The sequence below is a fragment of the Talpa occidentalis genome, unplaced genomic scaffold (genome assembly GCF_014898055.3).
Source record: "Talpa occidentalis isolate TD23 unplaced genomic scaffold, MPIMG_talOcc4v2.1 talOcc4.6, whole genome shotgun sequence".
Classification (NCBI taxonomy): domain Eukaryota; kingdom Metazoa; phylum Chordata; class Mammalia; order Eulipotyphla; family Talpidae; genus Talpa; species Talpa occidentalis.
In genome coordinates, this window is record NW_023604972.1 from 10934223 (window position 1) to 10949678 (window position 15456).

A 15456-nucleotide genomic window follows, 5' to 3' on the forward strand; every position below is an offset into this window, starting at 1 on the left:
GCAAAACACAGTGATGGCGGGAGGGAAGGGAGAAAGTTGTGGGTACACTGAGGAAAAGGACAGAACTAGACTTTCAGTGGTGAACATAACAGAGGATAAGTTAACATGCTGTACACCTGAGAGGTCTATAACACTACAAAACAATGTCACTTCAATTTAAAGAAAAAAATAAATGTCTCAGTGGGTCAAAATTTGCATGTGGTGAGAAAGAAAAGTAACAGAAGTGAATTATTCTAAACATAAAGCTCATCAGGTCTCTGAGCTGGCTGTATTTTTCATTTTTTTATTGAAGTATCATGGGTTTACATCACTGTTAGTGCTTTGGAGGCATCAGGTCTCTGCCTTTACACACAGTCACCCTACAGCACCCACCACCAAAGCACCCACAGTCTGAGCTCTACCTGGAAAGAAAGTGCAAACTATCTGGAGTGAGTTGGCCATGCTCACCCTTCCTGCTCCAACTCACTTCTGTTCTGCCTGGACATCATCCTCCACACTCACCCAATGTCTCCTCACATCTAAGAGTCATGTTTGAGATGTTTCAGGAAGTCCTATTTCTTTCACCTCCAGACCCTGCACATAGCCCCCTATAGTCCCAACTCCTGAGCCCACAACCTCACCCCCACCTGCTTCTCCTGCCAGGCAAACTCCTGTTCACCACCCTCATTCCCTGGAGGAAGCACCATTCCTTCCTCCACAAAGTCAGCTCTGTGCCCGGAGCCCTTTTCTTTTCCTCCCACCACCCTCTTCACATGTTCTCACTCCTTTCCCATCATCACTGAGACACCAGCAGTCCCAAGAAGGGTCTGTGCCTGACTGATCAGGAAGAGTCAGTCACTCAATACGCAGCGGGTGGCATTTCTGTGATCTGTACCCCGAAATTCTTATGTTGAAACTAAGGTGATGGAATTAGGAAGAGGGCCTTTGTTTGATGAGGTCATGCAGACAGAATCCTAACGAATAGGATTAACATCCTTATAAAAGAGACCCTACTCCCTTTCTGCTCCCCCTCCCTTTCTGCAACTCAAGGACACAACAAAATGACAGCCACCGAGGAGGCGGCCCCTCACCAGACACGGAATCTGCCAGTGCCTTCGTCTTGGACATCCCAGCCTCCAGCAGTATGAGGAATAAGCATTTTTATAATACCACCAGTTGATGGTATTTTGTCACAGCAGCAAGAGAAACAGTAAAGCAAGGCTGAGAAACAGAATTACATTACCTGACCTTTACAGTAAAAATCTTTTAGTAAATTATGGTTAGCCACAAAATCGTTAGGATGCTAGAAGTCAGAGAGTAGAGACTGCGGTCTTATTCAGGACCGCTTACATCCCCAGTAAGGAGAGAAGGTCATCATGTCTGCAGCTGACCTTCAAGTAGGTCAGCAAATGTGTGAATGTGCTGGCATATTCCAGTACAAAAAAATGCCACCAAATTGTTAATGATTATTAAATCTGGGAAAGCTGGTGTTATGGGAGGATATTCCAGTAACTTCATTTTTTCTGTACGTTTGAAAATCTGCAGAACAAAAATTACCTTCTGTCCTCAAGTTTTTAAGTCTCATGACATACAATTAATCATCAGGCCCAAAGTCATAATCCCTAGCTTCTCCACAACTGGACCCTAATCTTCCAGCTCAAAGAGAAAAGATGATTTTAGGAGAGAATTCCATCAGTATGTTTTTGACTTGTATTGCATAAGCTAAAAAGCTCTGCAAATAGAAATATATATAGCGTCAGTTCCATTTTTTTAAAACATATGTTTCCCTTTTCAGATTTTAAACAGCATCTACAACAGAACTGATTTAGCAAAAGTAGTACATAAATTTGTGGACGATGATATACGGCATGTGTTTCTACAAAACACTTCTCATGAATAACTGAGTACTGTAATATGATTTAAAGATACACTTTTTCTTTAATAATAAAAAATTCTTGACATATTGTATAATATTTAATAATAGCCATATTAATCAGGCACTGCCAAAAGATATTTATGGTCAGATTCTCTCATTTAGCATCTCCCTTCCCTCGGCAAGCCACAGCTTCCTTAGCGAACATGAGTCTAACTTCAGGATGAATAGTTACATCTGAATACGCTGGATCATTAAAACGTAAATGAAAAGGCGCACAAGACTTGCTTAAACAAAATTAAAGGAATATTTTAACAGTTCTTCTTTAGGAAAGAACACAAAGTATATAAGGTGCTTTTTAAACGCAAGTATCTGAAACCTTTACACAAAGCATTTTCAATGATAAAGAAAATAAATCTTAGGCATTACAGGAAATGCAGAAGTAGACAGCTAAAGCAGACAGCTCTCTACAGAAGTAGAGGTCCTAGTAGCCTCTGTCTATCCTTCAGACACACCCTTTTTAGAAGGTCAACTCTGCTTTCCAGTTGATCTTCAATCATGATGTGACAACCCAGGTCCAGAAATCACCTCCAAGCACAAGTTAGGAAAAGGAGATGCTCTTCTTGTGTCTTCTAAGAGCCAGGAGACCTTTTTCTAAGGCCCCACAGCAAGCAGCCCTCCTTGCTGGGCAACTGGGACTGGCCCCGCCAATGGCTGTGGCGAGCTCCTTCACCGTTGGGGTGAAGGAACACTGCTGGCTGCCCACAAGGCCCAGTGGCAGGGATTGGAGCCTGGGAGGGTGTCACTAAACACTAACAAATATGTAACACAAGAATGAAGACCTAAACTGCACAGGGAGAATGGAAGAAGAGAGAAAGAAAGGGTGGATGGATGAACAACAGATAAGAAGATCTCAATTCCAAGACCGTTTATAAACTCTAAAAATTCCAAACCACATTAGCCCAGGAATTGAAAGCAAAATTTATAGCAAGTATAAACTTTAGACAATTCCTTTAATGACAATATATCTTGTAAACTCAACCCAGAGTAAGCTGTTCAGCTTTACACCAATGGCCTATGGTGTCAAGGGCCCAGCACATCCATTTTCTGGAAAACACCAGAGCCCCTTGGTTCAGGGACAGCAGGGAGCATGGACTCTCCCCACACAAGTCTGCTCACCTACTTACTCAGTGCTTTCAGTTCTGTGCTCTCCTTGGGAGACTTTCCTGATACACCCCAAAACTGAGCACCCCCTCAGCCCACACAGAGTCCACACTCCCAGTCCTGTTTGTTTTGCTCCATGGGACGTATCCCAACCTAATAGCCTTTATATACTTTCTTAATTACTTTGCTTATTGCCCACTTCCTCTATCACTAGCCTCTAAGGTCTGTCTCCCTTGAACACCGCCTAACACAGCAATTTTCAAAAGCCACTTGTTGAATGAATGACTCAAATAAATGAACCTTATTCCTTTAAGCTTTGCTCTCACTCTGCTCTTCCGCTCCTCTAACTCTTCCTTCTCCCAGCAATCTCATCACCACCCACAGCTTTAAGGTGAGCACTTAGGCACAAATTTGTATCTCTAGCCCAAACTTACCCCACCACTGAGTTGCAGGGGAACCTAACTGTCCAATTCAACACGTACAACCGGATGCCTCACAGTCACCTCAAAAATCAGCACATGCCCAGTTGAGCACAGTACCAGACACTCTGATTTGATTCTGCTGTACTTCAAGTTGGATAAGAACAAGCAAAGGCACTGGTTTCAATACAGAGATGATGAGTTTTCAATGATCTTACACCCAACGGGATTCCCTCCTTCCTTCTTATCCCAACCACGCAGCCTCACATCTCTCCAACCTCTCACCTAGTCTTCTTGCAATTCCTCGAGCACACACCTGCTTCACAGCTTTCCCTTTGCACCTACTGCTATCTAGTCTTTTGAAGGCCCCTTTGTGCCTGCACATACATGTACTTGTGTGTGTCCAGTGTACACACACACACCATACACAGTCCTACAAGAGAGGGGTGGTGTCTGGCATTCAGGTATAAACAGGCCCCTGGCTAAAAGCAATCAGTTCCATATTCATCTCACCTAATAGGTTCAAGGCAACCTAGTGTACTCCCAACATGTACAGAGATTTATTACCGACAAATGGCTGAAAATAAGGTCAAAGACAAAGACAATTAAAAAGTAAATATCAGAGGGGAGTAATTCAGAGCACAGCACATCAGCTATGCTAGCCACACTCTCTGATGTGCATGAACAACCACAGCAGTCCCAGGTGCCAAAAATAAAACCTGTTTCGAAACACAACAGGCACCCTTTATACCCGCAGGGTGCCCGTCACCCTTCCTTTGGAAAAAAGACACACTGACTCCTTCCATTATTAGCCAAACACCTACTAAATGTCTGACTACTCAACAGGCTTAGGAGACCTGTCAACCACAGTGACTTTTCTTGGCAGGGGAAAGAAAGCCCGAAGGGATGAGCAGCCCCCGACAACCACAGCCCACAGGCCTCACGGTTCCCTCGGCTTCCCTGAGGGCCTGGCCCCTGTCCCTGCCTGTGTGGGCTCCGGCAGGCAGCAGCCCAGTACAGCTATCGTTTCTGATGACAGTGAGGAAATGCCTTTCCCAGAAGCCCCAAGCAAATCTGGACTCAATTAACAAAGGTCAAATGCTCAGTTTTGAGTCAGGAACCATGGAATGTGTGTGAAGGCCTGTCCTTAAACGGGTCGGTCGGGTGAGGAGGGACAGCCAGCCTCCTCGGAAGCAGGGGGACTGTGAGAATGAGACAGTGATACTTCAGAGAAGACAGAAAAGGGGAAAAAAGAAAAAGGAAATCTCACAAGCTAAAGTCATTTTACACATTTGTGAATACACACTTGTGTGTGTATATACGTGGACATGTATATATGTGGAAATATGACTATATTACTGTGTGTGTACCTGTGGATAAGGAGAGAAACATACAAAAGGATGAAGAATGCTGAGGGCAGATCCGTCCAGAACACGTCAGGGATCCAATGGCAAAGCCCCGAGGGAGAGGGCACAGGAGGCCGTGGTCAGTGAGTGGCCACAGACATGGGGAGGAAGTGAATCACCACAAAGAGAACTAAGAAAATGAGGCAAGTCTGATATTCAACACAAATGGGGATGTTCACAGCATGTCTTTCTTGTGACCCCTGAAAGGTTACCCTAAATGCATGAGTGACATGGAATTTGAAACATGATCCTCAAAGAGTATTCAGAAGACCAGCAAATTAAAATCCCACTGTCTAATAGTCACCAAAGCCAAAAATGAGTGGTACCAGCAACACATCTAGTCATAAAGCCAAACAGAATGATCACCTGGAAGACAACTGAGTAAGACATCCAAGTCTACCCAAAAGTCTTCCCCCTTGACATGTTTTTTATTCTATTTGTCTGTCATATAAGGCATACACATTTCAAGGCAGAACTTCAAAACAGAATCAGTGCCTTAAATATCAGTGGCTGCAAACTATGACCCAAGGTCTGCTTTGTAAAAGTCACATCCATAACAATTTATTGTCTGTTGTCGCTTTCACACGACTATGATGGAACTGGGGACAGAGGACATATGGCTCACAACGCCTAAATTATTTACAATCTTACCCATTACAGAGAGTTTGTCCAACTCTGTATTAAACAATTGTTTCTAAAATTCAATTCTTCCATTCTTGAAATGGTCCGTAATAAGATGTTGAGAAAACTGTATTTGGAAGCTAAGAGTTTATAACAGGCTTACAATGAAAAAGCATTAAATAACAATAAGAGACAATAATAAAAGAATACTTACAATCTTTCGAGGAGACTTAACCCAGAAAATGAGCCATTCTTCAGCTCGGATATTTTATTGTTACTCAGAATCCTAAAATAACAGGAAAAAAATGTAAGTTTCCCAGGAAATGTACACCATCAATATCAAAGTAATTTAGCTTATTATATTGAAACCTGTGAGGAATTCTCAGTCATTTATTACTCAAGGAATTTTTGTGCTGCTTGACCAAAAAAAGAGCTTTGTTCTTTGTTCTTTCTTTGAGAAACCACCTAAAATAGCTCACATTATCATGTCACATCTTTAGTCAATCCTATCTCATTTAACCAAAAAATTTTTAAATAAGAAGGGATAAGTCAACACAAAATTGCTCGAAGCTCAATGTAAGAATAAAGGGGGCAAAGAGGAGAAAATCAGGAAAAGGGGCTCCACTGCCTACATGCCCAAGGAGAGAACTGAATTTTTAGTGGTGAACTTACTGTAGTGTGTGTAGACGATTTATAAGAATGCTCACCTAAAACTCATGCTCCAATGCAGTATTACTTCAATAAAAAATTAAGGGAAATACAGCAACATGAGATCATACCTGAGACCTTTCTGAGACCCTTATTCTTCACTTGACATGAAAACGTATACGTTGCTTTCAAAATGCCTCATCCAATAATGCAAAAGAATTGAGAATGGGGGCCTCCCCGGTGGCGCAGCGGTTGAGAGCTGGGCTGTGAAGCTGCCAGCAGCCTCTGCAGCGCCGGTTCAATCCCAGGCTGCCGGGGAGGGTCCCACATGGCGTGCAGACCTCTCCTGCCGCCCGCTGCTGCCCTCAGCAGTGTACTTTGGTCCTTCTGCCTGCTCTGCTCCCCTCTGCTCCCCGCTCTGGCTCTGGTGAATTTTCTCACCTCCCAAGCTTCTGACTATACCCAGTGCTTGTATAAATAAATAAAAATAAATCTTTAAAAAAAAAAAAAGAATAGAGAATGCCACGTATGTTCATCTAATTGATCAATTTACATTAAGTTGAACAGCTATTCAAAAGATGGAAATAAAAAAATGCACACGAAGTGCTCTATAAAACACTGACCTTAAGCAAATGACAGTATCTTCTAAATGTCATTAAAATCATGCTGAATATTCTTTTTAATATAACAATATACAAATCTAGTTAAGTGTCTACACATATGAAAATCGGCTTCATGTGGGGGCGCGCACACACACACACACACACACACAGAGCTATAGAAAATGCTGTATCTCAGGGGCCTCCCTCGTGGAGCAAGGGGTTAAGATGCAACCTATGAAGCTATCCGCAGCCACTGCAGCATGAGTTTGATCACCGCACCCAGCCAGGGAGCTATCCACATGGCACAGCAGACCTCTCCTGTCTCGCCTGCTGCTTCCCTCAGCAGTGCTCTTCAGTCAGTCTGCCTGTTCTGTTCCCCACTCTGTCTCTGGTGAATCCTCTCACCCTCACACCTTTGGCCTGTAACCCAGTTCTTGTATGCATAAATAAATAATAAAATCTTAAAAAAAAAAAGAAAATGTTATATCTCATATGTTAGGATAATGTGCTTTCAAAATGAACTAAACTGATTTAAAAAAAGTCATACACCCCATTTGCCTAAGATCATACTATGGACCTGATCTTGCTTTCTCACCAGGCTTTGCAACTACGTTTCTTTTGCAGCTCAAACACCAAGAAAGAGTGTCCCCATAGAAGGTTGAAAAGGCTAAATTTCCTTTATTTAGGCGGAGTAGAGATATCAAGGTATGGAAGACAGAAAAGTGTATGTAGTGAGTGCTAACAACTTAACAGGAGCTAAAAGTAGTGAAAAGGTAACCAGACTAGGTTACCCACCTGTGAACTGCATCCGTTTCAAGAAGGAAAAGATTTGACCAGACTCATCACCAAGATGCTTCAACTTCTTTTAATTTTCTATAATCATTCACGTTTTAATGAGCAATGCTGACATGCTTTATATAACCAATAAAGCAAAAATACACAATCGACCAAGCTCTGTGACATTAGTATCCCATTTCCAAATGAAGAATGAAATCCAAACAAGGAAGTAGCTTGTGAAAAATTGCCAAGGCGGCGACTAAATCACACTCACTGCAATTCAGTATTGCTTTGGCAAAAGGACCGTCATTTGCTCAGTTATAAAGGTTTTAGTACAATAAATGATAGATTTTATTGAGGAGAGTAAAAAGAAGACATTTCATCACACTTAAAAAGTTATAACTGTAACCTTAAAAATATAGTTTACAACTTCATGTTAATATATTCCGTCTACACATTACTCGCAGTGTTTAAGGATTGTGTGCAAGAAAACAGGAGCTGTGCGAATAAATCTACTCTGCAGACAGCTTTTATACTCCATTTTGAAATGGGGGCACTGTGGAACTAGCAAATGCATAATACCATGAATCATTATAAACCTAAAATCCATTCATAATCAATATTTTTGCTGACATCTTTGAAATTTCAAACTTTTGAGGAGGTAACTAAATGAAAAATAGAAAACTTGACCAAAGTTATCAAGCCTATATATACCCATTTCTGTTCTAGATGAACGAAGCCGCCACCACTTCATCTATAAACAACACTTAGGAATGCTATTCTGAGCTCACGCCTGTTGAATTTAAACACCATTTGAAGAGTTTGATGTCCATTGCTACCATTTAACACAGTACCAAGTTAGTTCAGTGTATCATTTATGCTGAAACATGAAAAAGGAAGTAAGATCTAATGCAGACACGTTTTCTTTTAAAATCAAAAGTTGATGGAGCAGAAATAAAAATTAAGTATTACAAGATCTCAGTTGCTATGGAAAGTCCTAGAATGGAATGCTGTTAACACCATCCACATCCTATATGGCAGAAGGCACAGAATAATTTTCTCATTGAAAATACATTTCAACAGCATTAAATATTCAGCTCAAACGGGACGAATATAATTCTTCAAGGTAACACTGGAGGGAAAGCGTCAGATAAACATTCAAATAGGGTTATTGTAGTGTATTGAATGGTGGCTTTCAAAAATATGTCTACCCTAACCCAGGAATGTGACCTTAAATAGAAAGAGTGTCTGCAATATAATTAAGGGTTTGGAGATTCCTTGTGGGCCCTCCCTCCAGTGACAGGTGTCCTGAGAAAAGAGGACAAGAAAAAGCAAATGTAAAAACGAAGGCTGACCGAGAAAGGAAAAATAGAACATGAAAGGCAACTGGATTTAGAAGTCCTTATTAATAACCTAAGGTTTTCTAGAATGAAGGCACAAATGGGACTACATTTTAAAATTTAATGCATTTTTATAACTTTGATTTTTTTCAAGCCGTTCAGCAAGTTTAAACAGTAAATATTTACAAATACTATCAAAGGCAGAGAATTCATTTCCCAAATATATAAAGAGCTCTTTAAAAAGACACGTCCAATAGAAAACCTAGCAAAGACCATCAACAGAGAGTTCTATAAAAGTAAATACTAATGGATCATAACCATTTGGAGGGATACACAATCTCAATCAGGATAGAAATGTAAATCGAAACTAAAACAAGACACCATAAGTCAGTTACCAGAGTGGGAGAAAATGTAGTAACACATAATATACTGGGGAGGAAAAAACAGCTACTTGTATTTTACTATAAATCTGTACATTCACTACAGAGTAGGGCAAAAGTATGAAAATATATATATATGATCCACTAATTCCCCTTCTGGAACTATATCCTGAAGACAAAATAGCACAAAATATACTGCATGGTATATATTATATAATTATACATTCACATGACAAAATTATTCATTTCACTATTTGTCTGTAAAAGCTAATGAGATTTAGGTTGATCCAGTAATATATGATTGGTTAATGTTATCCATTAAATGGGATATTGTGCAGAAGGAGGGGCGGGGTCTGCAGGTTGGGGAGAGGAAGCTCTTTATATATTCGTACAGAAAAAAACAAAGTCAATACCAAGGACTGAAAGCATTATATACATAATAAAGTTTCCATTCCTTGACATTTCTTATTTGCTCTTAATAGAAAATGTAGAAATACAAATTGATCCTGTATTAGCTTTATGGTGTTAGAATACTTGCTATTGCTATTATCTTTATCAAATACAAGAAAAAAGTAGATGATTCAGCTGAGCTACATTTTGAGTCACTAACCTTAAAGGTCACACATTCCTAAACCTTTGGGGCCTGCTGTGATAAAATCGAATGTTAACTCCTCAAAAATGAATTTTTAATGCCTTGCTACATTTATTCCACTAATGAAAACTGGCTATTTCCCACATTCTTCAAAGTTCTAGTCTAGAGCAAGCCAAACCAACCCACCAGCTATTTCATCACAGCCTATGGGCTCTAAGAATGAGTTTTATATATTTAATGGTTCAGAGAAAATCCAGAGTTAATATTTTATGATATATGAAAATTTTGAGAAATTCCTATTTCAATGTTCTTAAAATTGACTGGGACACAGCCATGTCCCTCTGTCCGCATGCTGTCTGTGGCTGTTTTCCCATTATGATATAGAGTTGAGATGTGATCATGGAGATCACCTGGCCAGGAAATTTGAAAATATTTACCATCTCGTCCTTCACAGAAAAAGGCTGTCAGCACCTGTTTTTAGCATACTCTGTTCCCAGTTTATTCCCTTTTCTCAGGCATATGAAAAGCAAGTGCTAATTTCTAAATTAATTCTTTCTAGCAAGTCAGAATAAGTACTGGATTTCAAAACTCCCTGTCAATTTGAATAATTTTTGCTTTAAAATCACATTAATTCCGCATGCCATCAGCAATTACACACATTCTGCCCTAAGTATTATTAGTTTGTTCACCAACATGTCCTCCTCTTGATTGGAGGCATTCATTTATTTCTGCAGGAAAAATTCCGAGTGCTAGCTTTAGCTCTTGAGTGTCAAAAAATGCTCTGCCCTCACTCTGTCACATCAGCTTGTTTAATGACGTCTCCCATTATCTGAAATTATTGTTCTAGTGTTTGTGTATTTACTGTCTCCCTTGACAAGGCAAAAACCCACTAAGTGTAGAGAGCTCTTCCAACTTGACCAGCATCGCACCCCCACCATATAAACATAACCGTGAGCTTGTGTGATTCTGAGACAGAGTCTAAAGAGTTAAAGTCTAGGAGCACAAACGACTAAAAAAAACTTATCTAAACTTTTCCTGAGATTTGCTTTTACAGAAACAGCAAGTCTAGAAGCTTATCAACAACCTTGAATGGAGCTCCAAGACCAGCCAGGAACGAGGGGGTGGTGGGGAATATAAAAAGCAGAAATTCAAAACTCCAGCTACCTGAAGAAAAGCCTCCTTTTTACGTGTGACCTGCCCTGCAACTTGCCCATGAACTTTAGGCAAGTCCACCCACTTGGCAGGCCATGGCAGACAAGCACCAGCACAGCACTGGTGAGAGGACTCTCCATTCCTGGCCGGACCTTCCCACTGGACTGGGGCCAAGACTTGTCGCATGGTGCCTGCAGCCTGTCTCACCTGATCACCCTCCCTCTGCTCCTGTGACAGATGCTAACCTACCTCCCACCCCTGAGGGAATCCAGGGGATGCCCACTTTTGTTCCTCCCTTTCATCTCTTTTTATCTTGCAACATCCAACCCCAGCAGTAAACACTTTGTACTTCTAACCCAACCTTGGCATGTGCTTTGCAGAGGATCCAACTGACATGACAACCATGATCTACTTGTTCAATAAAGGAATAAAATAAAAATAAAAATATGACTGTGTTTAAGGTTCTTTGTTCCCTCTCCAAGGAATTAATTATACTACACCCAGTGGTAAGGATGGGAAGTAGGAATCTCAATCCCTCTTTCAGCTCCTTCTCTCCTCTGAGGCTTGCACATTTTTTTTTTTACTTTTGAAAATCAAAATGTCTAGCTGATTACATGTCTAGTTTTCTTCTTTTCATATTGCAACAGAAATGTCCAAAGATACATTTTAACCCTTCTAAAATTAGGATCATCTTAACATTGACATCACAAGAAATTTCCAGCTGTCAGGAAAGGAGTTAGTTACGAATTTATCAGTAGTTGTCACTGCCGGCATATACCAAACTGTGGTTGAATTTTAAGTCTGGTTTCTTAATTATGGTTTAATGTTTATACATTAAGGTTTCAGTATGATACAGCACTGAAATAAAAACTTGTATAAAAGAAGATTGCATATTATATGACAGACAACGTAATTAAAGGCAGCCGAAATGTTAAATCTCTCAGAGCTTAACATTTAGGAGAGGCTGGTGGGATTCATTCATGTGTCATGGAAAACTATCACTCAGACAGCTCAAATCTCTTAGAAGCAGTTCACATCTCTCAGAAGCTGCCAGTTAATTTATAAGGGAATTGTTAAATTTCAGCAATTCATGATTAAATTAAATTTGGAAGGGGGGGTGGGGAAGCTGGTTAAATTAGCCAAGTAAAAGTACAAACAAAATTCTATTCTCTGCAGACATCTAATTTATATTAGCAAGACAAAAGATGCAAAGGTCAAGACCACTTATAGAGAATGCACTCTGGGTCATGCTGTATGCATCACACTGTCACATGACCTCAGGAAATCTGATCGTACATACCCAGGAAGAGAAAACAACTGATAGGTAGAAATGTTAGCAAGAGTAAAATAGATAAATCTGGGGAAAAAATATATAAAAGGGTACCCATTATTCTTTCAACTTCTGTGTAAGTTTGAAATTATTTCCAAATAAACCTGTAAATTATGTCCAAAGGGAAAAAAGGTGTTAACAAATTTGAAGAGACATATGCACACCCATTTTTACTGCAGCACTATGTACAATAGCCAAAAGCTGGAAACAACCAAGGTGGCCAGGAATAGATAATAAAGAAATGTGGCATATGTGTATGTATACACAGACACACACACACACTCTGAACTGCTACTCAGTTTTTTTTTTTTAAGATTTATTTTATTTATTTATGCATAAAAGAACTGGGGTGTAGGCCAGAGGTGTGTGTGGGGAGGTGGTGGTTAGAGGATTCACCAGAGACAGAGTAGGGAACAGCAGAACAGGTAGATATACTGAAATACACTGTTGAGGGGAGCAGTGGGCAAGACAGGAGAGATCTGCTGAGCCAAGTGGATCAGTTCCCTGGGCAGGGATCAGACTCATGCTGCAGTGGCTGCGAATAGCTTCGGAGTGCTGAGACTGAACCCCTTGCTCCACTGGGAGGCTCCTGAAGAGGGTTTCTTCAGCACACATGAAATTAATGGAGAATGGACTAGAAGGAGCGAAGTGTACTTATCTCAACATTCAGACATCTCATATACCTAGAAAGTGGGGGAACAAAATAAATCCGGTGGCCTACAACTTACCCTTCAGGCATTGCTCACTCACTAGTACTTGGCCCTGTGCATTCAAAACTAAATTAAGTAGCCATGTCACAGAGGGAGGCCCGACCACCAAGACCCTTGAGCCAAACTCCTGGAGCAGCTGCTGGTTCTATCAATCCCCAGCCCAGCTTGCCTCACCCGATTTTGTTGTCCCTCCCTAGAATTTCAGATCTTGGGAATCTTCCAGGATCCTGCTAAAAAAATTCATTTTCTAGTTACTCCCACTTTTGTCTCTATCGGGTTGTAAGTTCCTCCCTGTGCAGCTTCATCATCAATCTAATCCCTTCTGTTTTATTTATTCTCCCACGTCCTCAATCCTTCTGGACCACTACAACACTGTTCTCATTTTTCAGTACAGATAGTGATGGGTCTGGTCATATTTTTACTGTTCTGTCGTTTTCAAGTGAGTTTTGGAAGGAAAGTAAAAAAAAAGTGGACAAGCATGGTTCAAATTATTCCCACTTAGGGGGTTGTAGAGAGGCCTTTTCCTAGATGTGGAGGGCCCTGGCCTCTCCTACCTCCTCTCTGCATGTTAAATGATGGGGGACAGCCTTGGGTCACGATCCATTCCTCCCCCTTCATGCAGGGAGGCTAACATTTCCCTTGACACATTTGACAAAATCCATAGCAAAATTTCAATCATCTTTCACTCAATGGAAGGATCACGTTTAAGCACAAGGCCACCCATTTCACAGAACAGGTCCTACGTCAACCGAAGGAGAAGCTCCAGGTTCCTGGGAAACAAGTGCCCCCAGCAACATGCTCATGCTCCTGGCCCAACCTGCAGCTGTCAAGTGCAAAGCAAGGCAGACAGTTGCTGGCCAGGGGAGGAAAGTGTGGCTGTGCCAGAGCTGGTGAGCTCTGTGCCAGAGCTCCAAACAATCTCTTGTTTGGAGTCATTTTTCCAGTCTCTACCCTACCCCAAGAATTACTGAGCAATCAATCCAACACAGAGGGCAGATAGCAAGGCACAGACCCTGAATTTGAACTTCATGGCGTCTGGCTTTAGGACCTCTCAATCCTGCTAAGTCATGCCTGTGAAACATCCAGGCAATTTCAGCGAGAACATAGTGGGCCTTTGCAAGACGGATATGAACTTGGGCACAGCTATTATAGTTTGGCTTGTTTCAGGCAGAACCCACACCCACACTCCCCTCACAGGGGTCTCCTTATACCTGCTGAGCCCATTGTGAGCACATGGAACATCTAATCCTCCACACAATGTCACAACTAGGAAATGGTAAGGCCGTGACCTTGATGTTTCCACTCACCAGCAGCTACTCGACACACCCGCCACAGTGCTGCCTGCCCGTGGCCAAGGTCACGAATGTGGGCACCACCACACTGGTCTCTCCCAATTGCTGAATCAGAGACCCTGGTCCGTTAGTATCTTTCCACCCTCCACCAGAGGTCTTTAACACTCTGCTCAGTACTTGAGATCTGAATTCCTTAGTGAAGAAAAAAGATCCTCTATGTTTCCAAAGATGCATGAAAACATGTTGGTGTTTTATTATTTGCATTTAAGTTTCTACACCTGGAGAACTAGGGACGCTCTCAATACACTTTTTGTCTACAATCTCTGTGTCTGCCTTCCTGAAGCTGCGGATGGTAGTACTTGGAGCTGCCATCTTTGCAAGGTGAGCAATAATTTAAAATGAGACAGCAAGTCAAAGATATCAACAGCTAACACACTATTGTAGGATCACGCTACAACTTATCATCAGACCCCTCAAAATAAAAAAGAAGTGCCATTAATAATGACACTAAGACAACAGGTGTCCTTGGGACATATGGTCACCCTTAATGACTCAAATGGTTCATTAAATAACATTTCCAAGTTTCTAGCATTTTTTTTTTTAAACTAAAACCTGACTTTTTAAAAAGGCCTGCTTTTATTTATATTGATCTCGGATTATTTATTCAGCAGTTTCACAAATAAAAAGGAAATCGTCTATTTTTCTGCTGCATAACACAGTAAATTTACATGAAATTACCATTTGGTCAACAAAAAACTAAGGGGTTTTTTAAGGGTGCTTTCAAAAATGCCTAAAAATGAAAAACCGCTTATTAAATAACACTTCATCTTATGAACACATCAGCTACATGAGAAAGGGAGCCCATTTTTCAAGGTGTCAATACATCATAAAAACACTGAACACTTAATGTTTGAGTATAATGAAAGCAAGTTTATTTGGCATTTTAATCAAATAGAGACAGTCCTACAGGGATCATACTGAGGTACTTCTTGGATTCTGAGTCTTTGGTTTTTTAAACTGAAATTCTCTCTTTTTTTTTTTAATAATTCTGACTGAGGTAACATTAATTTATAAACATAAAAGTTTTAGTTGCATATCATTATAATGTCATATCTGAATATACTACATCATGATTTTCACCAAAGTCTAGTTTTCAACCACCTTGTAATAG

General features: G+C 40.7%; 1 protein-coding gene across 1 annotated transcript in view; it reads right to left on the minus strand.

The window, feature by feature from the left end:
• Window positions 1-15456, minus strand: part of ADGRA3 (adhesion G protein-coupled receptor A3) — a 96077-nt gene that overhangs the window by 61708 nt on the left and 18913 nt on the right. Inside the window, exon 2 of the mRNA XM_037529999.2 lies at window positions 5677-5748. Within this exon, the coding sequence (XP_037385896.1) occupies window positions 5677-5748 (72 nt within the window). The remainder of the gene's footprint in view (window positions 1-5676; window positions 5749-15456) is intronic.